The 26,639-nt window shown below is 53.0% G+C and overlaps 1 protein-coding gene across 1 annotated transcript; it reads left to right on the top strand.

Moving 5' to 3' along the window:
• Window positions 1-416: 416 nt before the first annotated feature.
• Window positions 417-26,242, top strand: TCF25 (transcription factor 25). The gene is made up of 18 exons (XM_050923280.1): window positions 417-575; window positions 2,262-2,441; window positions 3,935-4,009; window positions 5,385-5,509; window positions 7,661-7,726; window positions 8,995-9,077; window positions 9,658-9,788; window positions 12,364-12,463; window positions 14,284-14,377; window positions 15,135-15,227; window positions 16,448-16,553; window positions 16,924-17,083; window positions 18,496-18,583; window positions 19,179-19,337; window positions 22,095-22,185; window positions 22,894-22,973; window positions 24,460-24,532; window positions 25,998-26,242. Exons 1-18 carry the CDS (start codon window positions 417-419, stop codon window positions 26,157-26,159), a joined length of 2,025 nt encoding a protein of 674 aa, XP_050779237.1. The 3' UTR covers window positions 26,160-26,242.
• The last annotated feature ends 397 nt before the right edge of the window (window positions 26,243-26,639 follow it).

Here is a 26,639-nt window from a genome sequence, read left to right as displayed (position 1 = left end):
TGGCAGGGGGTCATGCGGCATGCCTCTTCCTGCCCCACCGGCTGCAGCCCCCTCCCCACAGGGCAGGGCGCCCCCCCGGGGCAGATGGGGAACTCCCAGGTAGCTGTGGCTCTGGCCAGGGAGGGGCTCGCTGCAGCCGGCCCCAGAGCTCAGCAGGGTCGCGGGGCGGGGGCTCCTGCTATGATGCGAAGTGGGATCCGCAGGGGCGGGCGCCTCCCCGGGGCCCCTCGGCTCCGCCCCTGGCTGCCTCTAGGGGGCGCGTGGGACTCAGCTGCGTCCTGCTGCAACTTATCTCACGCCGTTCAAGTCTGAGGACGGAGCGTGACACAGGTGGCAGAAGGGAGACCAGCGCATGCGCGCAGGGCCACTGTTCCGTTCGCCCGCGGAGTCGCGCAGGCGCAGCAGAGACGGGCTCCATGTCGCGGCGGGCGCTGCGCAGGCTGCGGGGGGAGCAGCGGGGCCAGGAGCCCCTGGAGCCGGGCGGGCTGCGGCTGGGCCCCGAGGGGGCGGGGGAGGAGCCGGGCCGCGGCAGGAGGGGGCCGGAGCGGGGCGGGGTCAGCAACCTGTACGAGCTGGTGAGGAGCCGGGCGGGGCCGGCGGAAGGACCGGGCGGGGGCCGGAGAGGGGCGGGGCCGGGCCGGCGGAAGGACCGGGCGGGGGGCAGAGAGGGGCGGGGCCGGCGGAAGGACCGGGCGGGGGCCGGAGAGGGACGGGCCGGCGGAAGGACCGGGCGGGGGGGCCGGAGAGGGACGGGGCCGGCGGAAGGACCGGGCGGGGGGCCGGAGAGGGACGGGGCCGGCGGAAGGACCGGGCGGGGGGCCGGAGAGGGGCGGGGCCGGCGGAAGGACCGGGCGGGGGGCCGGAGAGGGGCGGGGCCGGCGGAAGGACCGGGCGGGGGGCCGGAGAGGGACGGGGCCGGCGGAAGGACCGGGCGGGGGCCGGAGAGGGGCGGGCCGGCGGAAGGACCGGGCGGGGGCCGGAGAGGGGCGGGCCGGCGGAAGGACCGGGCGGGGGGCCGGAGAGGGACGGGCCGGCGGAAGGACCGGGCGGGGGCCGGAGAGGGGCGGGCCGGCGGAAGGACCGGGCGGGGGGCCGGAGAGGGGCGGGCCGGTGGAAGGACCGGGCGGGGGCCGGAGAGGGGCGGGCCGTGGAAGGACCGGGCGGGGGGCCGGAGAGGGACGGGGCCGGCGGAAGGACCGGGCGGGGGGCCGGAGAGGGGCGGGCCGGCGGAAGGACCGGGCGGGGGGCCGGAGAGGGGCGGGGCCGTGGAAGGACCGGGCGGGGGGCCGGAGAGGGGCGGGGCCGGCGGAAGGACCGGGCGGGGGCCGGCGGAAGGACCGGGCGGGGGGCAGAGAGGGACGGGGCCGTGGAAGGACCGGGCGGCTGACCGGTGACAGTGCTGGGGGTCCTAGCAGTGCCGCTCGCCCCAGGCGAGGAGCCGCCCGGGCTGTAATGTCACAAGCTGCCGCCGTTAGGCCGGAGCTGCCCGGTGGGGGGAGGGGGCACCGGCGGGCCCAGCATAGTGGGCAGGGATGTCATGCCAGGCCTGCCCCACTCCTTAGCTGTCTCCAGCGCTGGGGCTGCCCGGGGGGCTCCTCAGCCCTTTGCTGGCAGGGGATGGACCAGGTGGCTGGATCCCCGCATTTCTCCAGCAGTGACGAGTCAGGGGGTCGGGCTGTGAGAGCTTGTGCTGCTGGCCCTGCCGGCCCCTGGCTCACCCGTGGTCACTCATGACAAGTGCGTGGTGCCAGCATCCCAGGTACCAGCCTGGAAGTGCAGCCGGGTGGCCGGTATCTTCCCAACCCCCCTGGTAGGCATACAACCGTCCAGGCTGAGCCCTCCTGTTCACTTCTCATTTGCCTTGGAGCCTCAGTTCTGGTCCAGGTCCCCATTGCGCCAGGCGCTGTACAAATAGAGAACAAAACTATGGCCCCTGGATGAGACGAGAGAACAGATGGACAGGCAGACAGGGAGTAAGGAAACAAGGAGACAACCTTGGTAAGCATGACAGGGTCTGATCTCAGCAGCCAGCAGCCAAACTGCTGTCAGGTTTCTTGTAGACTTCTGGTGAGTGGCCAACTTGAGCTCCTGTCACGCTGGCAGGGGTTTTCTCTCTCTTTCTGTAAATGTGAGTAAAATGCAGATCCCTGCTCCTGGTGTGCAGCTTTGTGCTGGTGGGAGCCAAGGCAGTGCAGACTCATCCAAGTATCCATCCCACTGTTCTCCCCAGATTCCTGAACCTTGTACCCCTGTCTGCACAGATAACCAATGAAGAATTGGAGGATGATCTGGAATCCAAGGAGGAGAGAGCAGAGTCCAGACTGAATGAGCAAGATGGCCCAGGGAACAATGAAGAAACTGAAACTGGTGAGCCAGAGAGTGATGGGCAGAGAGCTGTAGAAGACACTCAACAGCAGGACCAGACAGTGACCAAACTGCAGGTACCTATGAATGCTCAGCAATATCCACACCCGCTAGGGATTGATCATAATTATGAAGAGTTTTCTTACTCCCTCTTCGTACTGGCACCGGTAGCTCTGTGCCTTACTGGGTTAGTGCATCAGTCTGTAACCTCTGGGGACCAGAATTTAAACAAGTGAAAATACCGGTTACAACTGAGATGCCATTTGTCCACCTCCCCAAAGCACTACATACCTGGCCTGACTGACGGTGTGAGGTCTAGGGTTGGGATAGCAGTGTTGGGAGTGAGGTGCCTGGGCAGAGTGGTCTGTTGGGAGAGCAGTGGAATACCTGGATCAGGATATGGTGATCAGCTGTGAAGAGAAAGTTACTGTAGTAGTTACCTGAGGTAAGTGGCTTGTGCCATTCTTACTAGTTCTATATTTTCATAAGCACTAAATTCGTGTAAAATGTATGAAAGGGAAAAAAAATCCCTAGTAGCTTGAAATAGAAATTATTGTCCTTTTCCCCTCCTTTGGACACCTGAATTAGTTGTTGGGTTGCTTACAAGGACGGGTCTGTTGTCTTAACAAAGTACAGTGAAGCATTTGCTTTGAAGATGCACGTACACAGAATTACATGAAGATTTCAAATGGGTACAAGGGAATGCAGATTAAATACTGGGTTTTGGGGGGCTTGACAGTAATGCTTTGTTGGGGTTTTTTATTTTTGGTTTTAGTTTAAGAAAAGTGAGGGGGATTAACAGGGTCATGGCTGAAGTTGGAAAGCAGTCTCACTGTTGTATGCTGTGGGAGAAGCTCACAAGAGAAGGGGCAAGTTAGTTAAGTTAGTTCCAAATTGCAAAAACTACATGATCTCTCAGAGGTGGTGGTTGTGGAGCGCTGCCTAAGCCATGGATACATCTCCAGCTGCAATATCTGTGTGGCGCCAGTAATCCTGGGACTGACTTTTAGCTCTGCGTCCCTTGGGAAAAGAGTACACCTGTCTGCCTTGTTGGATAAGACTAGGTAGCACCACGTGCCTAAGTAGTTGTACCTAGACGGAGTGGAGAGCCCAGATCCCCTGTGATGTTTTCAGCCAGCTGTATGTTTCTGGGCTAATGAGTGATTTTTCAGATTCCCTGGTAACATTTCTTTTGTTTAGTCTTTCCTTTTAATTACCCCTGAGACTTGAGGGAACAAAGGGAGGTTAAAACAACTTCCTCCAATCCTGAAGAAACTAAAATATTTCTTGCTTGATCTTGTATTGAATAATCAGTCCCAGTCACTGGTATGAGAATACTGCAGTTTGCATTTGACCCCTTAAGGCTGGGAATCGATGGTTGAAGCGTTTTGTGACCTCTTGCCCTCACCCTTCCCTAATCTTGTTCCTTGTTTCAAGTGTGTCAGGAATGGCTCTTTCCTAGGTCAAGCCCATGGCAGCAGCCTGTGTTCCTGCTGGAAATGCCACCTCCACCTTCCTTGCTGCCTCCCTCCCATGCACTCACTGGTGCCTGTTGCATTTATCTCCATAGCCTGTATCAGCTAACAAGCCACGGAAGAAAAAAAAGAAACGGAAGAACAAGAGAACTGCAGCTGGCGAGAATCCGGTATGTCTGCCTCAGATCTGGGATTCAGCCCCACCCTCTTCCTTCTCTCCAGGCTTGGAAGGCCCCCACCAGCGGTCACCCACCTTTGTGAAGTGCTTTGAGATCCACGCACAGAAAGTGCTACGTAGTATGTTGCACTGATTTATTTGGAGGCTATGATTCCTATTTCATAGCCTGCGTTCATGTCCTCAGAGCTCAGCTGCAGGTTATTAAAGCTGGAACCTTCAAATCAGCATCTTCCATCTTACTGACTTTTGTGGTGTGGGAGGATCCTCTTGGATCTTGCTTTTTGTGCCCCTCCCTTTATTGTTTCCCATATCCTCCCAGGTCCTGCAGAACACGGACGCTTCCTGCTAGGCAGGGCCAGACACTGCTCTCTCTAGCTGCCAGCACTCCAGTCACTGGCAAGAGGGCTCACTTGAGAGCAACGCTGGTGCGCTGTCCTCTCGCCTTGCCAGGCCTGGGCACTCATCCCCTGCATAGCGGCACATTACCATCACTGTATTCATGCCTGTTTGACTACTAGTAGCAAAAGCGCCACCAAGAGCAGTGGCTGGTGCCGAGTATAGTGCCAGCAAGTGGTTTTGGGACTTGTCCTTGTCAAGTGTCCTGTCCATGCAGTGGTGAATGTGTGTGTGGCTAGGGTGGGGGAAGGGCACAAATTTTGAGTCTGACTAAGCTGTCTCCTCCTAAGGAAATGTGTAGGCTCTGCTCTGGGCGGAATCAGGAGCCCTGTCCCATGTGTGTCCAACGCATTGTTTGTGTAATTGACATCAAGGGACTGGCTGTGATCCTTGCAGTACGCAGTACTTCGAGGAGAGGACAGTGTTCCTGTCTGACACAGGCGCTGAGGCTGACTGTTGTTAGTAGTCAATATTTACGTAGCACTGTAATTTTTCATGGTGCTTTTGAGTTTTTAAAACACTTGATAGTTGTGGCACCCAAGAGCTTATAATCTAAATCAGACAAATATAGAACATGGAAATAAAATCATTGGGGAGGGGCAGCCAAGGGTTAAAAAAGTACAAACTCAAACTTGTAAACACTAAGGCCAGGAGGGACCATTCTGATCATCCAGTCTGACCTGCATAGCACAGGCCAGAGAATCTCCCCCAGTGACTCCTGCACTGAACCCAATAACTTGTGACGGAGTTAGAGCACTTGGTTTAGCACGACAGCCAGTTTTGAGTCAAAGGCTAATGATGGTGAAAATAGCATGAGTCGTCATGTAATGGACGAACAGCAAGGCAAATGGGGACGAGCAGCCAGCCCAAAATGGGACTTTGTACAGAAAGGCAGGAGTGATGTGTTCTCATGCAGGCTGGGGTGAGACCGATCCTTTAATGGGTGTGATGTCTTTGCATGGTGCCTTAAGGAAGACGATGACCTGGAAGACATTGACAGCATTCTGGAGAAAATGGAGGATTCCAGTGGGCTGTCGTATGAAACTAAGAGTGGTGTAATCGCAGACAGTCGGCCTCTGCTCTACGTAGAGCACAGGTAATGTGCATCGCTGTCTGTCTTTCTCTGCTCATTGCTCTGAGGTCTGAGCACATAGGGAACTCCTGTCCCAAGGGAGCTTTGGAGTCTTGCTGTAAAGAGCTCTCTCTGGCTTTGAGTTGGGACCATGCTGGAAAGGTGCTGCTGTGTTGATAAGTGAGGGTGGCTCTAATCTGACCACGTGTTGCTTCAGTTGAAAGGCTGAGTTATTGGTAATGCTTTTGGTGTTCCTCATCCCCGTACAGAGGCTCCTCTCAAGAGCTGCTGAAACCTTGCAGGGTAAAGCACCAAAACCAGATTAAACTGGGCAGATAATTTATACCTTGCAGCAGCATCCAGACAGGTTATAATCCTCCTCCTTCCAGCAGCACTCAGGCTGCGTCTATACCACTAAAGCCTCACGGCTGTAAGGCGCACAGTGGAGCTGCTCTTTGTTGGCAGGAGAGAGCTCTCCCATGACACACTAAAACCATCCCCAGCCAGGGGCAGTAAATTTGTCCGCACCGGCGCTTTTCATCAGTAAAGCTTTTGTCGGCCAGAGGGGTGTGTTTTTCACACCCTCGAGCAACAGAAGTTTTACTGATGAAAGTGCAGTGTAGACACAGCCTCTATGCCAAGCACAGCATGGTCCATCCTCTGCGTGGGCCTGTATGGTACCGTCATGGCCTCACAGAGCTAATACCAGCAGCAGTGAACTTGTCCACATGTGACCACCACCAAACTGGCTCACCCACTGATCTCAACAAAAAACTGAGGAATGAAATGGCCTCAGATACTAGAGGTGTCCTGCCTCAACCTGACCATACCCCACTCTACACTCGCCAGTGTGTTGTGGATGGATCCAATCACTGGATCCCATGTGCTTCCAAGCCAGCTGGGTCAGTGGAGTCAAGTCACTGTTTGTAGCCCTGGGGCCATCGGGCATGCTCCCAGCTTCTGACCTCTTGTCTGACGCCCGTCTTTGGGACATGGGTGCTACTCTCTAGAGCCTGAACCCAGTGTCTGAGACCTGCTGAGCCCTCCCAGTCACTGACACTCCTTCAGAGTTCCCCTGACCAACTGTGGACACCTTGGGCTTCGAGCTGAATCCCTTGGAAGACAGCATAGCACACAAGTTTACCCAGAGAATTTTGTAGCTGCAGTGACTTCACCCTTAAAACACTTGAGTTACAGATCTAGGAAAACAATGAAAGTCCTAAGATGCTTCTCCACTGGTCTGAGCTCACCCTTGTGCGTCCAAGGTTTCTCAGACCTCTCTCTGCTGCAAGTCCTTATGTGTGGTGCTGATCAGCTCCCTGCAGAGCAGAAGTACCCTGTGCTTAGGGCCCCTCTGAGCCATGTGCTCAGGCCGAGAAGCTACAGACCCACCAGGTGCTGGCCCCTCTCCCTTGACCTCCTGTGTAGAAATGGGGATGGGCCAGTCATGGGCAGTCAAGTTGTTGGCCCCATAGTATTAGTCCATCAGCCTGGTGTGTCACACCTTTCCAGGTCAGGGAGTTGGCTGGAATGCAGGACTGTGGGTTGGTTTTGGGTGTGTCCAGGGTGGTGCAGTCAGTGGCAACGTTTCCACACACACAACATGATAGAATTTGTAATTTGACTCAGGCACTACTGTGTCATGTGTCTCTTCCAGGCAGTGGGGTTGCTTGCCCATGCAGAATCTGCTGTGTGGATAGAGGACTTGTTCTCCAGGTCTGATAGATGCCTGTTTCCAGCAATTAATTCCAAAGTGTGTACACAATTTGGAAACTGGAGTCCTTTGTTTTTCTATTTAGGATCAAGCATAAGTATCCATAAAGCAGCCTGGAACAGAGGGTTCTCTGCTGATGCTTTATAGAGTGTAAATTACTCTAAAGTTTAGACTAATGACACCAGTTGCCCTAGAGAGGGCAGCAGTATTATTCCATGACTGAACATAGTCTTTGAAATGTGGCTATGATCCCTGTAGAATAACTGCTTGAATCTGAATCTTGAAACATCCTTGCATGGTTCCTAGCTTTGGGGTGTCAGATCACTGATCTGGGCATCAGTGCAGGAGTTTGAAAACAGGCGACTTCAGTATTGGTCAGATGGATTGAACGCTGCTTCAGAAAAGCTTGCTCTGGGATTAATTCTTGGTAGTTTTCCTCACCTGTATCTTACATTTTCCAGAAACTTGAATCCGGAGACTGAGCTGAAGAGGTACTTTGGGGCTCGGGCTGTTCTTGGCGATCAGAGGTGAGACCAGAGCTGCAATATTAACTATATTTTCAAAGCATGGGTCAGTCTCTCTCCATGTCCAGCGGTACCATAGACTGTACCTCCAACCCTTCTCCTAGACGGGCAGTCTAGATAGAGTGCCCACAGGCATATTGTTCATACCCCTGTTCCAGGGCTCCTCTCTTACTTACAAGTGACCCTGAGGGTGGCAGAAATAATCATTTTTTTAAAAGTGAAACACTAGATGTTTGGGTGGAGGAAGGCAAGACTTCATCCAGAGTCACACCACATCCTTGGTTTTGTTCCGTGATTTTCCTCCCCATTAGTGTTACCTGCACTTCTAAAGCACTGTCCATGTTCCGTGTCATTATGGGGCCCTCATATTTTTCTTTATCAGTTCTTGCTGCTGTAGAATCTCTGCAGTTTTGTGGAGTGGGGTCTGAGTGGCCCAGTCTCTGCAGCTGGTCTCAGATACGCTTGTGTGCTGTAGACCCAGGGAAGCTGTCCAGCTGTTGCCTCTGCATGTACTGTACTTGTGCAGGTCTCATTACTGGCACCGTCCCTGCAAATGAGAAGCTGATACCCTTGCTTCACAGAGCTTGCCCTCTGGTTGAGACATACGCAGTACAGTAGGAGCACAAGTTCAAAGCAATGGTGGTGATAGCTGGAGAGGCCACCTCTGAGAGGCTCTATGGAAGAAGGATGCTCGCCAAGAAGGAAGTTGAAGGCAGAGCAGAGGTGACAAGTGCAAGGGAAGAGGGAGACGTTTCCAAGGGTAGAGGGTTGACTGTGGAAAGGTAGCCAGGGTTTCTTAGCTCCTCCTTATCACTGATCCTATAAACGTCTTGTGAGTCCAGCCAGGAGTTTGAGACCCACTGCATGGGTCCTGGGGCGAAGGTTGGATTGGACCCACAGTCGGGATGGTTCTATGAACTGGGAGTGGGAAACTATTCCAGGGGCAGGAGAGAAACGGACAGAAAATGGGAGCTGGGGAAGGGAGTCAGTGGAGCAGAGAGGCTGACAGGCCAAAGCCTAGGTGGAAGCTGGCATGCAGCCATGCAGAGCCTCGAAGGGACACCTGAGAACATTCAGCTTGATAAAAGACCATGGAGGGATTTGATTAATTTCCTAGTGCTGCAGTCAGATGAGATGTTGGATCTCTTTGTCCCAAATCCAAGTACTAGAGAGCTATCATCTGCTTCCCATCCCCGTGCTTAGCTCTGGTCCTGTTCCATAGTGAATGGTCCAGTAAATAGAAGCTATGATGTAGTGTTTGGTTCCCACAGGCCGCGGCAGAGGCAGCGTCCGTACATTCGCAGCACATGGCTGACTGCTCCCAAGAACACCTGGCCACGCTACAGCAAAACAGGCGAGTTCTTCCCTGCTTTCGGGTGAGCTGTCAGTCTCTCTGCCTAGTCCATGGGAGCACAGAGTTCCAACCCTCTGTTTGAAACATGCCTCCACTCCTGGGTCCACCTGCGTGGCCATTACTAGAGCCTGGATACTGTGCAGAGTGCAGCCTGTTGTATAAGCTGCCAAGGCCATGCTCCCCTCCACTGCTAGAGCAAGCAGCGCTGTTTGTCAGCGTTGGGGCTTGCCCCTCCTGCTCCACTGCAAAGAGGCCTCCGAGGGCTCTCAAGTGTCTTCCTGTGGATGGCCATGCTGGCTGGTCAGAGGCATGGCCAGGAGGGCCAGTCTGCTGGGGGTTTTGGAAATGGTGCGGGGAGGAACTTGGAAGCATTTGCCTTAAGGGGGAAATCACCTCAATGAGCTCTGAATGCATAGCTAGTCTGAAAAGAGTCCTGTTGTGGCCCCAGTGATGTGAACAGGCTTCCTTCACCCCACTGCTACCAGTCTGCGCAGACAGTGAGAAGAGTTCATTCTTGCTGGCTGGCAGAAGCTGCCTCTCTCTTCCTGAGGGAGCAACGGCTGTCCATGTGCACCCCTAGGCATTGCCATGAGGCTGCTGGAGACAGGAAGAGGAGTCCAGCACTTCACCTTTGAGCACCATCGAGAGTACCAGCAAGTGCAGTTCAGGTTCCTGGATGCAGTAGAGTCTCTGGACCCAAACAATATTGTGGTATGTCATAAAACAGGGATGCCCAGAGCGTAGCCACCAGGCCAGGTGCGGCCGGTGGAACTGTCCAGTGCCACCTGCACCCTGTTACCTTAATTGTGGATGTGTGACGTGATGAGTAAAAGGCCCAGCCTTCATTTTATTGAGCTAAGCAGCTTGGCACTCTAGGCTGGGACACGTAGTCTCCTGTGTGCCAGCAGCTCGGCTCAAGATCGGGCTGGGTAAACTTTTTGGCCCAAGGGCTGCATCTGGGTATGGAAATTGTATGGCGGGCCATGAATGCTCATGAAATTGGGGCTGGGGTGCAGGAGGGGGTGAGGGCTCTGGCTGTGGGTGTTGGGGCTGGGGTGGGGCCAGAAATGAGGAGTTCAGGGTGTGGGAGGGGGCTCCAGACTGGGGCAGGGTGTTGAGGTGTGTGGGGGGGAGTGAGGGCTCTGGGGTGGGGCTGGGGATGAGGGGCTTGGGGTGTAGGAAGTTGCTCCAGGCTGGGACTGAGGAATTTGGGGAGGGGGGGGAAATTAGGGCTGGAGAAGGGGGTTGGGCATGGGAGGGGCTCAGGGGTGCAGGCTCCAGGCAGTGCTTACCTCAAGCAGTTCCCAGAAGCAGTGGCATGTCCCCTCTCCGGCTCCTATGCGGAGGCACAGCCAAGTGTGTCTGCACACTGCCCCGTCCGCAGCCACTGCCACTGCAGCTCCCATTGGCCACAGTTCCTGGTGAATGGGAGCTGCGGGGGCGGCGGTTGGGGCGGGGGCAGCATGCAGAACCCCCTAGCTGCCCCTCCGTGTAGGAGGAGCCAGAGGGGAAAATGCTGCTGCTTCCGGGAGCTTGAGGGCTGGATTAAATCGGCTGGCGGATTGGATGTGGCCTGCTCGCTGTAGTTTGCCCACCCCAGCTTAAGATGGAGTATTACTTGGTGAGTTGTGCTCTGCTGCTCGCTGCTCCAGTCAGGCAGATGAGGTGTGGGCTGGGGGCTCCTGGCAAGTTGCCCGCATGTCCCTGGGCAGAGTTGAAGCCCTGTGATTAAGAGAGTGGATGGCTCTGCCTGGAGCATTCATTCCAGGTAGCCGTTGAGAACAGACCTCCCGAATAAAGCTCTGTTGTCCTCACTCTTCAGCTGGGAAAGTCAAAAATACTGCACAGTTGAAAGTGACCTTTAAGGGCAGGGTCTAAAATAACAGCTATTTTGTTTATAAACTAACTTGTATGGAAGAAAAAAATATGTAGCCTTCTCTTGGTATGTTAGCAGAAAAATCCCTGCATTGAAGTGTTATTGAGTGTGTCCAAGCTAATTAAAGCAGATAGCACCATTTATAGCACACAGTAACAAGATTACAGTGGAAGTGTTCTGGGCCCTCATGCAGTATAATTGAAACATGTTTTCTCTGAAACCCCTGCCCTAAAGGAGCACAAACGTATGCGCTTAAGAGACTTGTTTTAGAGGGGCCATTGTCCAGTAAACAAGGTTCCTTCTGATTCTCTAATGGATCCTCGTTTTCATCTCCCTTCTCTTCCTTGTCCTCTGATCACAATGGCTATTCTCCTGAGCTTGACAACTCTGCTTATTAATCAGCCCCCAGGATCACTGGGAAATGGTGCCAGGCACTTCCTCCCTGGGTGTGCTCAACTTGAGAGCAAGAAGTCTGGGCCTGGGTCAGATCTGGGTCTCCCTTGTAGCAGTGCAGAGCCTGCCATGTAACATGTTCTAGTCCTCTACCCCCCCCCAATTGCGCAGTGCCATTTTAGAGTCGGGACGGTAGGTATCTTTCCTACCACCTTCTTCTCTTCCATCTTTTCAGCTGAACCAAGGTGAAATTTAACAGGACTGGGGTGGTTCATAATGCCAAAATATCTCTGTTTACGTGTGACATTTGTGATGCCTGCAGAATCTTAGGCACCGCATCTAACCTGATCCCATAGAAAAAACATTATTTGTGTAGGTCCTATTAACAGTGAAACTTTTCAGTTCTCAGCAGTGGAGTAACTGGCTGTCATGGGAGAACCCTTTAAATATTTAGTGATAGGAGCAATTTCTCCCATTGGATTGACACTGGGCACTCTGTTACTATGGCAGCTGGGGCCATGTGAGTATCTAGAACGCTGAGAGCTCAAAACAAGGAGTGTGTAAGGGGCATCTAGGCGAACGCTGCAGCCGTTATGTGCCCAACAATAATTCATGCAGCCTTGACCATTCACATCCTACCGAGGTGGGAACATTGGGCAGAACACTAGGCTTTTTCCCCCTTTGTGAAAAGCAGAATGAAATCTCCCACAGATGGACACGGGTTTTGTGTGCTGTCTCAAGGGGCTACCCCAACCCTACTCTGTAGTATCAGTACTGAGTGCCATGTGATGGCCTGGGATCTGATCCCATTACCTTCAAACCTGGAGGCGGGTGTGCGACCAGCTGAGCCTCACTGACACCTCCATAAGATTAATTATCTGGTTCCCAAGTCACTGCGCTGCGTTTGCCATCCTGCTGCCCTCGCAGTGTGTGATTGCCAAGGTCCCATGCACAAAGAAGCAGTGTGTTGTGTAAACACTTAATCCAACCCAGCCCACTTCTTCTGTCTGCCTATAGCTTTTGCTCCAGATGAACCCATACCATGTGGACTCGCTGCTGCAGCTCAGTGAGGTGTGTCGAATGCAGGAGGATCAGGAGATGGCCCGAGATCTTGTAGGTGAGAACTGGGAGTGAGGAACAAGTGTACCAGTGGGCAGGTGGCGTGGGACTGCACTGCCATGTGCCTTGGCAGTCCTCATGGTTAGCGCCGCAGCAGCTGAGAGATAGGATCTCTACATTCCCTTATGATGTCTGTGATTTGGTTACTTATGCCAAGGTAGGCGAGATTGTGGCTTTCCAGTTTTTCTCTGGGGTTGTGACTGCCAATCTCTCCTTGTCTCCTAGCTCATACAGCTCTTCCCAAAGAGTGGGTGAGCACCACGAGTACTCGGCCACGAGCCATCCAGCTAGTTCCCTACGTTCACTGGGGAGTGAGGAAATTCAGGGCGTCTTGCCATATCCCAGTGTGACAGAGGACAACTGTTCAGCCCCTGCTGCTAGAGGTTGTATAGGAAGAGCCCAGTGTAGGAAACAGCATTTGAGCTCTGCAGTGTAGTTACCATTTCTCATCAGAAGCTGACTCTTCACACCCCCTTAGAGCTTGTCTACATGACTAGTTAGTGTGCAGCAAGCCAGGATGTGAATCTACAGCGCACCAGCCCATCACTCAGTCATATCCCAGGTGGGTGCTGGTCAGTCGGAGGAGCAGGGTTTGACCAGACAGAGACCTTTGAGGATGGCAGAGGGCGAAGGGGGACTCTTGGAGAACCAGCCTCTCCAGAAAGCTCTGAGGAGGCTGGATTGTGATTTTCAGTGGATAGAAAATGTAGCTGTCAAAAGGTCAGAGGGTCCAGCAACGCTCCTGGGTTCTGGCCTGAAGCTAGTGGATCTGTATGGGTTGAGCCATGGGAAGCACGTCTGACCTTAGCACGTTTCTGAAGTGTAACGGTGCCAGTTCTAAGCCCTTCGTTAGGAATGCAAGGTCAGTGTACCGAGACCTTGCCGTGGGAGTCAGGGTCACTGCTGAGTCATGCTGGTAGGCAGGTCCAGCGAGGACAGAGGAGTTCTTAGATGGGAAGCTCAGGGAGGCAGCTTATACTGAGTTCTCTGCTCTGCTGTCCTGTTACCAATAAAACCGAACCTCAGAAAGGGGCAATAACTGAAGGTCCATGTGTGCTGCTGAGAGTACGCCAGGGACTCTGTCTGGTCCTGGGGTGCTTGAGTCTCAGCCTCGTGGAAAAGAGAGCGCTGGGTGTGAGCCGCAGAGCCAGACATGTGTACATAATGACAGAGTCAGTGGTGAGCCGGGGCAGTGCTGGGAAACCAGCACTGGGTTGCTGCCGATTGGAAGGTATCGGATAGAGGTGATGGCAGGCCCCACAGGCTAGAACAGAATCTGTAGTTTTGAATCCTCAGTGGTTTGAGCATTGGCCTGCTAAACCCGGGGTTGTGAGTTCAATCCTTGAGGGGGCTATTTGGGGATTGGTCCTGCTTTGAGCAGAGGGTTGGACTAGATGATTTCTTGAGGTCCCTTCTAACCCTAATAATCTATGATCTGTGATTACAGAATCCCAAGATAGCTGTGCAGCTGGTTCATCCTTGAGCCCTGAGCCCAGGCCTCCTGATGATTTTTTGTTCAAAATCTTATTACCCGAAACATAGAACTGGGGAAAGGTGGCTTGCCCACAGTCCTCTGTACAGGACAGATCCATCCGGGAGGACATGTTCCGCTTGAGTAACTGGGTCTCTGCTGAGATTGCCAAGCTAGTCATTGTTGTGGCAGTGGCGCTTGCTAGGAAACGCAGATAGCATGGTCCATGGGCTGTAGGCCCCGAGCAGCCATTTGTCAGTGGTGTCTGGGGACTAGATTTGACTGTCGGATTGGGAAGCGGGGATGAGGTGTGGCGGTGCCCCTAATAATGCTTGTGTTGTGTGCAGAGCGAGCGCTGTACAGTCTGGAGTGTGCGTTTCACCCTGTGTTCAGTCTCACCAGTGGAACCTGCAGGCTTGATTACCGGAGACCCGAGAACAGGTGGGGACCTCCCAGCCCCTCTCTTCTCTTTGTGGTGTTGGGATGGGGAAATGAGATTCAGCCTAGAGGTGGTTCTGAGTGTGCTGTTCACCCTCATTTAATGTCCAGCTAATCAGAGCCCCAGCTTCTGCGCCTGGGCAGGAAATGGTCAGGAAACAGCAGACAGGTGCAGAACCTGCTTGCCCCTCAGTACCTTGAATTTGCTTGTGCTTTCAGTTCTAACCTGATGTCAGACTTCTTTTTGTCACAATGCGGGTGCTTCTCCAACTCTGACATTAGCACCCACCCACCCCTGCAGTTCGCCAGCATCTGTAACTTGAAAGCCATGAGGCACTCGTGGCAGCTGCTGTGGATGAGAGGCATGTCTGTTGTAAGCCTGTGCAGTCCAAGTGGAATAGAATCCCTGACTCCCTCTCCTGTCTTCCAGATCCCCTGGCCCCAGCTCTGTAACATCCACACACTAAAGTATCTTCCTAGGGAGTACAGCCTGAGTTAGGATCCCCCAGCTCATCCCATTCAATACAAACCAGCAACTCAAGACAGAGACATGGACCAGTTCCTGGAAAGAGGAGTCAGGACCTGGCTGGTCCACATTCCTTCCTGGAAGTCTTGTGCTAGATCCAGATACATAGATCTGCCCTTGGCATCCTGGGCAGCAGGGTTCAGGCCAGTGTTTCCCCTGTTCAGAATTAGAAGGGTGATGTGCTTCTTTTCCACCCATATATTTTTCAGCATGTTTCTGCTTTGGCCTTTGCAGAGCTTTCTACCTGTCTCTCTTCAAACACATGATCTTCCTGGAGAAGAGAGGCTGTCCCCGTACTGCCCTGGAGTTCTGCAAACTTATCCTGAGGTAAAGAGCAGGGATGGGTCCTTCTGGTTTGGGTTCCCTTGAGGGAGAGTGTGCAGAAACCATACGGCATCCCCATTGGGCTGGAGCTGAGATTTCTGATTGCCCATAGTGCAGGCTCCGAACACTGCATGGGCCTTGTCTGCACCAGGCTTGGTAAAATTTCACACCATTGCAAGTCCATCAGTGCCCAAAGGCCCTGGTGTAGACAGAGCCTGATCGGTTCCATGGGGGCAGGTATTGGGCAGAAAGGAATTTCTCCTGCCTCACTGTTCTGCTGCTGCTTTTGACAAGATGGAGGGAAGCTGGGTAGCCTAGGCATGGCAATGGAGTGCAGTGCAGGCTGTGGCTGATGTTCCGCCCTGTAGCCTGGGTGATCAGATCAAGGTGGAGCCTTGCACACCGGGACCTGTCGTCCCAATGGGCTACGCGTGAGTCTGGCTACAGTCTGCCCTGACTGAGTGCTCGGCCTCCTGGCCGCTAGCAGTGAGCTCCCATGGAAGGTGCACATCACCCCCATGCAGGAACCAGAGATCAGGGTTGGGTGTGACTCTGCCAGCTGCCCGGGCTGTCTCTGGACTCTGAGACAATCGGCACACTTGGCTGTTCCATAGCTTCTGAGGCCAGAAGGGACCTTTGTGATCATCTAGGCTGACCTGCATAACAGAGCATAGAATTTCCCTGAATTACTTCCTGCTTCAGGTGCAATAGCTGGTGTTGAACTAGTTCAGTGTTTCTCAGTCTTTTTGATACCAGGCACTGGCTTGCTGCCTTCCTAAGCTGTGTCAAGGAGATCTCAGGACTGGGCCTGGGCCACAGACCGGTCACTGAGAAACACAGAGCTAGAGCAGAGCAGTTTACACCTCACCTTTAGCATTTACTGGGAATTGTGCTCTGCACCTGTACTTTCACTGCAGGCGGCTTGGACTCCCTTTTGGGCAGGATCCCTCTGTCCCCCCCAGGCCCGTAGACTTATTCTGTATTTGCCTGGCCCTCTGCTTCCCGGCCCTGGCTAGACGCTCCCTTGCCTGAGTGGCCTTATTGTCCTGCCATGTGGCAGTGATTGTCCTTCCCTCATCGGCGCCATCCCACAAACTCTGACCAGTTTGGGGGGATAGCAGGTTGAGTCTTAACCCAGCAGTCCGGTCTGACTTTGAGCGAGTAACTCTACTGTGAGTTTTTGTAATGCTGCTCTTCTGGTTTGTCCCTTCCCCCTCTCCTAGCCTTGATCCGGAGAATGACCCGCTGTGTGTACTGCTGCTAATTGATTTGCTCTCGCTCCGAGCTAGAGAATACACCTTCCTGACACGCATGTTCCAAGAGTGGGAGGTGAGTTGGCAGCAGGCTCCCCTGGCAGGAGCAGATTCCTGAAGCTCCACACCCTTCGGTGACCTGTCTCTGTGAGCGCTGGGCTGAGAAGGGAGGGCAGCTGCACCATGGGGGGTGAGGGCCAGGCCGCTTGTACCATAAGAGACCAGGCTTGGCTCTCTTGAACCGGGGGTTCCGAGTGCTGTATAAGCAATTGTGTGAGTTTGGTATCACTTTGTCCATTGTACACATGTGCACACTGAGGCACAGAATGGGAAGTAATTCTCCAGAAGTTATGCAGTGAGAAGTGGCACCCACAGGAGTGTAACCTAGCAGTCTTGGGACTAGCACCATGTTGTTATTGCTTGGGAAATCTGTCTTTCGTCTTCAGGGTCACCGGAACTTGTCCCAGCTCCCAAACTTTGCCTTCTCGGTTCCGCTGGCGTATTTCCTTCTGAGCCAGCAGGAAGAGCTCTCGGAAGCGGAGCTCAGCCAGGCACGGGAGAGAGCTGCCCACCTTCTCCAGCACGCGCTGATCATGTTCCCGAGCGGTAAGTATGGTGGCAGACAGCCCCAGAATGTTCGGTTTAGGATTTATCCACAAAAACAGTGGCCAAATTCTCGGTGACTGAAGGCAGACTTTGTATTCCTATAATGGAGCAGACGGCACTGCCCCTTCTCAGTACAGAGATGTGGCTCTCAGACGCAGTGCAGCACAGTCACTCAGCTCGAGATGGAGTGCTGCATGTTAGTGGAGGCCTTTAGTGCAAGTGGTGAGTCCCAGCTGATGGTGAATGTGGCCTTATGCCACATGCATCATATGGCAGTGGGGCTATTCAAAGACTGTAGAACTTTATGGGCAATATTTGGCACCCTCAGTCTTCAGTACGTCAGAAAGGGGTCATTAACTGTCCATGTCTTCTCCCTACCTCTATGCTATTCTCCTCCTAGCTTGCACAGCGCTCGGTGCCTCTCCCCCATGTATAAACATACACATCACATGCGCACAGGTTGGGAGGCAGGGGTACAGATTCTGAGTCATCACAGGAAGATGCTTTGATCCAAGTAGAGCAGATTTACTGTCTGCTCTTTATCTCTGTTCTCCCTCCGAGGCACCATTACACTTTAGATGCTCTGTCTGTGGCTTCTATCACTGTCACTTTCATCCAGCTGATGCTTCTGTCCCAGAAACGAGCCATGTAGTGCCTCTGGGCCAGGAAGGGACATAGTTACAAGAACTGATTTGCCTTTGTAGGCAGGAATATCCAGCTCTCCCTGAACAAAGGGGTCCAGTTTGTGTTGACTCTTGACATAACCCATCCTTTCTGCTCCTGGTCATGAGGATGAAAATAAAACCTGTATTCAAGTTCAAAGACTGGCAGTGTTAATTTCACAACATTGTACCTTGTTCCTATTGGCATTTTATTAAATGTTTATGCAGAGCTCTGGACAGTGATTTAAAAAAAAACCTTGAAACATGTTATATAGCAGATGGAGCATGCTATGTGAACAAAGGTCCTATTTCTGCTGTCCGTTAAATATAAGAAACATGCAACAAAATCTTCAGCCATAAAATTGGAAATCATCTTCTTCCTGTGTCTGGTGCTTGAGGCCTTGTTTACACTTATCGAGGGATGGGCGCACGGCGATCGATACATTAGCAGTCTATTTAGCGGGTCTAGTGAAGAAGATGCTGTCCCATTGACATAGTGAAGTGTGGACCCCGCGGTAAGCAGATCTAAGCTACGTCGACTTGAGTTACACTACTAACGTAACTCAGATTGCGCAACTTAGATCGGCTTTGCCCTGTAGTGTAGATGTGGCCTGATTCGAGGAAAGCATCTGCTTTCCCCAGCTGGTCTTTGTCCCACTTCTAGGAGCTCTTTGCAACCACGGCACTGGTGACCTGGTAGCTCTGGCAGTCCCTGTCTGTTGTGAAGGCGTCACTGATTTTCTCTTGCAGTTCTCATGCCATTGCTGGATCACTGTAGCGTGCAGCCAGACTCCAGGGTCACTTCGCATTCTTTTTTTGGACTCCAAGCTCAGATAAGGTAAGATCTGCCCAAAGTTTCACTTTGCAGCTCTGGCGGGTTTCTCAGTTCATTCTGCTGTCTGCATTTCCAGGAACTGAGGAGAGGAGGGTTGCTTGTCCCAGCAGGGAGTGGGAGGGGGAGAGAGGGCTGTTTGCTCATGGGAGACACTTGGGTAGCAGGCTGCTGGGGACCCATAGGAGAACCCAGACAGATAGTGCCAAGTAGAAACACCCAGCTTAATATAGGTAGGCCATAAGTTCATCTTGGGCCTTGCAAGTGTCTGTACCTGCTGCAGCAGACACTAGTGTGTGCATGTGACCGGGGCAGGCTGTCTCCCTCCCGGTCCTTGTCTGGCTCAGGGGGTTCTGTGCCCTATGATCATCTGACTGCCTGGCACTCAGGGAAAGGTGAGGCACTTTCTCACCCTCTCCCTGTCTGGGCTGTTTTGGGAACACCACTCAGTCATTCAAGACACAATAAGCTGGTGGAGGCTGGTGCAAATAGCAGACATGGGAGATTGCAGCTCATTGTTCAGTGTGAAAATCTGAGACAGGCCTCGGTGTGGGCTGGGGTGAGCAGTGCCAGCTGTGTTCTAACACTCTGTGTCCTACAGCCAACCTCCTGCCTTGAACCAGCTGGTCTCCCTGTACGTAGGAAGGACTCACTCCCTGTGGAAGGACCCTGCCATCATGGCCTGGCTGGAAACCAATGTCCATGAAGTGTTACGGAGGGTGGACACGAGTGAGCCAGTGGTGGAGGAGTTTGCACAGAAGTGAGTACAGCTGGCTGAGGCCAACCGCCCTTCCGTACCAGATAACCTAGAACCTTCGCCGTTAGAGGTGGGGGCACTGAGATGCTCTGATGAGGGGGGATCTAGATCTCGGTAAAAGAGGCTTGTTGGTCTTGGACCCTATCCTAGGCATTTCCCGGCCAGGCCCAGAATGCTGCATGCAGTCTGGCTTGTAGAACTGCACTGCACAATCAGTCTGGATCTAACCACGCCAGGGATAAGGTGCTGTTCCCTGTGCCCCTTGGAACTTGCCTCTGAGCTGTGGAGGAGTTCTGTGCCAAACTGCCGATGGCCAAGGGGGCTGCCATTCTGGGGTCAGGCATGTCCTCCTCCACCTCTTGGCCTCCCATAGTTAGTTCTCTTCCCCTTTCACTGACCCCCAACCCATACCTTGGTCTCGTGGCTTCTCTCTGCCTCACAGCTGTGATTCCCATTTACCTGCAGCAGTTTCAGGCTAGATTGTGCCTCGTTTGCAGAATGAGTGGGACTTACTTTGTCCCTAGTCTGTCTCAACAGTGAGACTGAGGTACTGGCGTTGATAGCCCAGTGCTGTCAGGCTACTTTTGTACCGTGTATGCAGTGCACGAGTGAGCTGCCCAGTGTCATTACAAATTTCAGCATGAACGCCACAGAATGGCTTGTTTCTCTGTCCTATCGGGGTTCCCTGGGCTGCTTCCCAACCATCACATACCGCTACAGGTTAAAGCACCCTTTACCAAAGAGGAAATTCTCCCCCGCCACCACACCCCCCGTTAGGGGTAGCATGTGTTGCAAAGGTATAAATCCTTTGAGCTGTACAGATGTTTGTCTGGATCCCCAGTGTCCCAGCATTAGTCTGTAGGCAGCTGTCGTCATGCTGGAAGCGCACTTCTCCAGAGCTGACGGCTGTACATCTTGTTGGACAAACAAAGCTGCACTGCACTGGGGTTATTAAACGTGTTTATTACAGTGGTGCCTGTGGCCAACTAAGAAGGGGGCCCCCTTATCCGAGATGCTGGACAAACACTGGAGCAGCCAGTCCCTGTCCTGAAGAGTCTGCAACCTACAAACCCCAGAAAGACCTGGGGGTGGGAAGGAGTATGTGCAGGCAGAGTGAGCAGTCAGTGGCCTCTAGGATCCCTGATTTTTGTGGGATTAATTAGAGTGGTCAACTGAAGGGAAAGAGAAGTGAAAGCAGAGGAGAACACCAGCTGGGTTCTAGTGCCCTCCAGGGGTGGGGTCATCTCCCCTGATGGTCTGGGGGAGGGATGGCCCCATTTTAGGTGCTTGGCCTAGTTGCTTCTGGAGGTGCTCCCACTGGTGGGAAAAGCTTTGTGGCCAGGAAGGTGAAGTGTTAGTGAGATAGGAGCCAGCGTGGAGGTGAGCTGCAAGTCAGGGGTTCTCAAACTTCATTGCACCGTGACAACAAAAATTACTATACGACCCCAGGAGGGGGAACTGAAGCCTGAGCCCGCCCAAGCCCCAGTGCCTTGTGGGGGGGAACCAAAGCCCCGTCGCTCTGGACAGGGTGGCCAAAGCCCAAGGGCTTCAGCCCAGGCTGGGGGGCCTGTAAGTTGAGCCCCGCTGCCCAGGGTTGAAGTCCTCGAGCCTCAGCGAGTCTAAGCCAGCCCTGACAATCCCATTAAAACCCACAGTTTGAGAATCACTGTGTCTGTGGCCCAGTAGAAGGTCCCATTCTTTGCTTTCCTCACTCTGCCCTGGCTGTCAGCAGGGCCTTGGAATGAACCTGAAAAGCAAGTGGATTTCCTACTAGCAAAGACTGTCTGTGTAGGCCGCTCCCCCTTTGGCAGGGAATGACCAGGCCAGCTGTGGGGAGCTCTGACCTTGTCACACTGCTGAGGGCAGGGATGTGCTCTTCATAGACTGACTTGAGAGGCAGAGGCGAGTGAGGTGTGGATGGGGTGAGGGCTTTGAAGTAGGGATTGGCTTGCCAGGTCCGTGGAATGCAGTGGGGGGCTGGGGCTGTTTGGGCATCTCAGCAACATTCTTTCGAGGCTGCTTGGATCCCTTGGGGTACGTCTACACTACCCACCAGATCGGCAGGTAGTGATTGATCTTTTGGGGATCCATTTTATCAATCTAGTGTAGATGCGATAAAATCGATCCCTGATTGCTCTGCCGTCAACTCCAGAACTTCACTGCAGCGAGAGGCCGAAGTGGAGTCGACGGGGAAGCGGCAGCAGTCGACTTGCCCCTGTCCTCACGGCCAGGTAAATCGACCTAAGATACACTGACTTCAGCTACGGGCAGGGGTTCTCAGACTTCTGTACTAGTGACCCCTTTCCCACAGCAAACCTCTGAGTGCGACCCCCCCTTATACATTAAAAACACTTGTTTATGTATTTAACGCCATTGTAAATGCTGAAGGCAAAGCGCGGTTTGGGGTGGAGGCTGACAGCTCGTGACCCCCCTGAGGGGTCCCAACCCCCACTTTGAGAAGCCCTGAGCTACGTTATTCGCATAGCTGAAGTTGTGTATCTTAGATTGACCCCCCCCTCCGCCAGTGTAGACCTAGCCTTGGTGTGGTGGGCCCGCAGGAGAGCACCAGCCGGCAGTCTGGCTGCTCTCACCGGCACATGTGCAGCCGCTGAATGCCAGGCGAGGGAGGGGCTGATCAGCATGCTACATCCCATAGGAGACTGGGCTGAAGCTGATGCTGCCACCAGGGAATGCAAACCTCGTCAGTGCTGTAGTGCATTGTGGGGTGCATCAATGAGACCCTTTCCTGTCTGCCCTTAGGCGCAAGGTGCGGTACCAGAGTGCCCCCAGAAACATCTCTCGCCATGTGATTCTCTCGGAGCTGAAAGAAGCCACGGCAGCATTGCCCCTGGTGAGTAAAAATGGGGCATTGTGCCCAGTGTCACGCATGCTTCACGGCCCCCCACATGCTCCCTCCCCTCCCCCCCGGCCATGTCAGACCAAGCCCAGTGGGGCTCTTCAACAGAGACTGACATAGCACCTCCTCCTGTGGTCTACCGTACATCTCTGCCTTCCCCACTGCTTCACTGCCTTTGGGGCACCCACAGAGAACCCCTCCTTTGGTTGCTGGGTGTTCTGGGCCAGGCAGAGTGCTGCAGCAGGCTAGGGGAAAGCCAAGCCGAAAATAGGTCCCAGGCTTAGTAGTGTCACAAACGAATAGCAGTGGAAACGCCTCAGCCCATTGCACCAAGGCACTGGTGCGTGTTCCCTCAGACTGCCTCGTCCCAGGGCTGGAAATAGGGGTGTGCTGCAAGTGTTTGGTTGTGTGGATATTTTTTTAATTTGTTACTAAGGTACCATCCACGAATACAACAGCACGTGGTGTCCTGGGACACTAACCAGACTTGTCCTGCTATGCCTAGGGACAACTGGGGCCATGACAAGGCTGCTGTGATGGTCTTAATGCTACATGGGGCTGTGTGCCAGTGGGGACTTATTGTCCTAGGTCAGTTGTGTGCCTTCTCAGCCCCTGCCGCGTGACACTGATGCTCCATTAGACAGCAGGCATGAGAAGGTAGCCGTGTTCTGACAGGTCTGATTTTCCTCCCTCTTTTTGAAGGAAGTGACATCCCAGCCCGTAATGGGGTTTGACCCCCTACCTCCCTTGGACTCCATCACTTCCTATACAAGACCAGAAAGGTACTTCTCCACTTCGGATTCATGTCTGTCTGCACAGCTCAGCTATTTGCTTTAATAAGTGCCCAGCCACACAGTGGGATGGACGCTAACGAAACATTCTCAGGGCTTGGAGTTAAATCTTTCTCCATCTGAGAACAGTCGAACCATTAGTTTGACCTACGGCGCTCAGTGAGGTATATGAACCATACAGACGGGTTGTGTCTTGCCACTTTTGTGGGGTGGTAGCTGACTGTGGGTCACCATCTGAGACAGTCTGCAGAGGCCACTCAGTATTAGCAAACAGAACAGGAGTACTTGTGGCATCTTAGAGACTAACACGTGTATTTGAGCATAAGCTTTCGTGAGCTACAGCCCACTTCTTCGGAAGCATGGAGTGAAGTACAATAGGCAGGGCCGGTGCAAGGATATTTCACGTCCTAGACGAAACTTCTACCTTGCGTCCTCCCCCTCCCCCCTATGCCCCCACCCTGAGGCGCCCCCCTTGTGGCAGCTCTTCCCTCCCCGCCCTGAGGCACCCCCCATACCCCAGCTCACCCCTACTACAAGCATGAGCACCTCGAGCACGCCGTGGCTGCTTCCCTTCTCCCGCCTCCCAGGCTTGCAGCACCTAAGCTGATTGGCACCGCAAGCCTGGGAGGCGGGAGAAGTGAAGCAGCCACGGCGTGCTCGGGGAGGAGGCCGGGCGGGGAGTTCCCCTTCATGCCGCCCCACCACCCCCTTACTTGCTGCAGGCGGCCCTCCCCGCACTCCCCTGCCCCAGCTCCCTCCGCCTAAATGCTAGCAGCAACCAGGGTGGCTGAAGATCTGGCCGCCGCAGTCACTGCCAAAGAAAAGCCCACCCCACCCCACCCCCCCCAATGCCAGTAGGCGGTCACCTAAGTGGTTGGGAAGATACGGATGTCTGTATCTATCTATAACTTCCTACTGTATTTTCCACTCCATGCATCTGAAGAAGTGGGCTGTAGCCCACGAAAGCTTATGCCCAAATAAATTTGTTAGTCTCTAAGGTGCCACAAGTACTCCTGTTCTTTTTGCGGATAACGGCTGCTACACTGAAACCTGTCAGTATTAGCACTGCTTCAAAATGTCACTTTGCATCGACCTCTCTGAATGAGGCAGGGATCCCCTCTGGGTGGGGTTTAGGCTAGATGCCATGACGGCTGGCTGTTTGGTATCATGCACTTTGCAAAGGTTGCAGGAATCTGACCAGAGCCTGCATCCCTGTGGAAATGCTTCTGCCTGGAGTGGAGACTCGCTAAACTGGGGGTGATGGAGTCCAGACAAAGCTGAATCTCCAGCATTTTGCTTCAGATAACCCTACCCCAACCTGGCTCTGGGCTCACGCAAAACTGTACGTTGCTAAAGAACAAAGTGCGATTGTGCAGGAGTTGGGGGTCTTCATGCAAGGCTGGGATGAGTGTGGGAGAGTCAAATACAACTGTCCTTTGTTTCACTGAATGGGATTGTTTGGGTTTTTCTTTTCCAGGATGACTCAGCCATCCAATGAAAGCACTTTATCTCTCTTCTTTCGATCATTGTTGCCAAATTTTACCTTACAGGTATGTTAAATGAATCTATAACTGCTGCACACGTGTTCTAGCATGTGCATGGAATTCCACATCAAATCTTCCAACCCAGTGTTGTATTGCGCATGCAAGCAACCCATTGCGCTGTAAGCTGGAGGTTGCATGTGGAACTACCACAGTTAAACACACAATTTCAGAATGTAGTTCAGTCTGTGTTCTCAGATACAAACACAGGGAGGATTTTGACCTGGGAAAAGACTTGTCTTCCTAAGTTGCAAAAAGCCTTTTCATCCAATGTATCCTGGAACAGCTACATTTAATGTCTTGTCAGTCAATTAAATCTGAAGGCAGCAGTTTGAGTTCTCACCCTTTGTAAGGTCTGTTTGCATGCAGCACGTGTGTGGGAATCTTCTTTTCCTTCAGTGCATCCAAGCATTATCCTCCCTGTGGCTGGTGAAGAGAGTATTCAGACAAGAATCATTTAAAGACAGCCTGCTTCCATTCACCAGGAAAGCTGGGTGCCGCAGCAGCAGTCAGATTAGCAGCATAACTACCATCTAATCCGAGAAACAAGGAGGCCGAGTCTCTGTTCATGTTGAAATTTGAACTGCAAGCCGCACTAATTCTATAAAATTGCTTGGGTTTTTGAAGCAAAATCCAGAACTGTTCAGCTTACAGATCTTACCGCTTTGCTGGCAGAGCATGTGAATAGCTGTAACTAGCGTCGTATGTGTGGATGCTGCATCCAGATTTCAGTGCTGAATTTACGACAAAATGTAACTGCACGCTCGCTCCTGTGTGTTCAGGTGCTTTTTGTGTTAAAAACTAGCAGAGACCAGTCTCGGTGGTAACTATTCATAGGCAAGGCTGGGTGTTTGAGTTCCACCATATCAATTAGTCCCCTGCAGTTGGGGGAAGACAGCAGCTCCCTTTCTGAAGCTGAACGGTCCATTTTTCTAACCACCGTGTAATTAAACCAGCGGAAGGAATTGTGCACCGTTTTTTAAATGTTCGGAGCGTGAAATTGAGTTTATAATAACAAGCTTTGCTCCCTCAACTATAGCAGTTGCTTTAATACCTTGTGGCTTCAAAGCGCTTCCTCAGTGCTTCATAACCATTATAGAGCAAAGCTCACAACATTTGTCCTCCTTCATGCTCAGATGGAGGAAACTGAGACACAGAGAGGAGGAAATGACTTGTCATTCAGAAATAGACGTCACATCTCCTGATTCACAGGCCTGTGCTTTGACCGTGCTTGCTTTCCCTAAGTGGTCTAAAATTCTGACACGCTCTTTCTCAAAAGCTGCCCAGGGGTCAAGTGCACATCTGAAATGATTAACTCATATTGCAAGTCATTCCCTGATCTTATACCCCAGGGCAACCTGAAATATGAATGCCCTGATTCTTGTGGATTTAAAGGCCAAGCCATTTTGAGCAGTTCAGCACGGGGGGCTCTCCGTCTCCCTGTTCTCGCTATGTGCCTTGCGCTGTGTTGCAGGGGGAGGTCAGACAAGATGGAGCTGAAGAGGCTGGAGCTGGGCAGGATCTAAACCAGGGTGTGAACAGGCTAATGGCAGCCATGCGGGACATGCTGGCGAATATCCAGTTCCAGGAGCCTCCGCGAGACGAAAACCCCGATGGAGACGCGGACTGGGACTGAAACCAGACCAAGCCCCATCGCCACACCATGCTATGTAATTATGTTCCTGATTGCACCACCAACATAATAAAGAGTCACACAGAGCAGGGAGGCCAGGTCCTTGATGTTCCCTGCTGCTTTGGCCATGGATAAAAGGGCTTGGCTGAGGGATGGGTGGGCACAGGTTTGTCCTGGTTTTAAAAAGCCCTTTTTAGTCTCTCCTTAACTTCCAGCCTGCTGGAGCTGGAGTCCTCTTGCGGGGTATTGCTAACACGGAGAAGGACAGGGATACTATTCAGGAAGATCTGAACCACCTTGTAAACTGGAGTAATAGAAATAGGATGAAATACAACAGTGAAAAGTGCAAGGTCATGCATTTAGGAATTAATAATAAGAATTTTGGATATACGTTGGGGGCGCATCAGTTGGAAGCGACGGAGGAGGAGAAGGACCTTGGGGTACTGGTTGATAGCAGGATGACTATGAGTCGCCAATGTGATA

Source organism: Gopherus flavomarginatus, chromosome 14, assembly GCF_025201925.1.
Source record: "Gopherus flavomarginatus isolate rGopFla2 chromosome 14, rGopFla2.mat.asm, whole genome shotgun sequence".
In the NCBI taxonomy this organism is placed as follows: domain Eukaryota; kingdom Metazoa; phylum Chordata; order Testudines; family Testudinidae; genus Gopherus; species Gopherus flavomarginatus.
The sequence above is the reverse complement of the archived record's forward strand: the minus strand, read 5'-3'. Positions and strand labels throughout refer to the sequence as shown.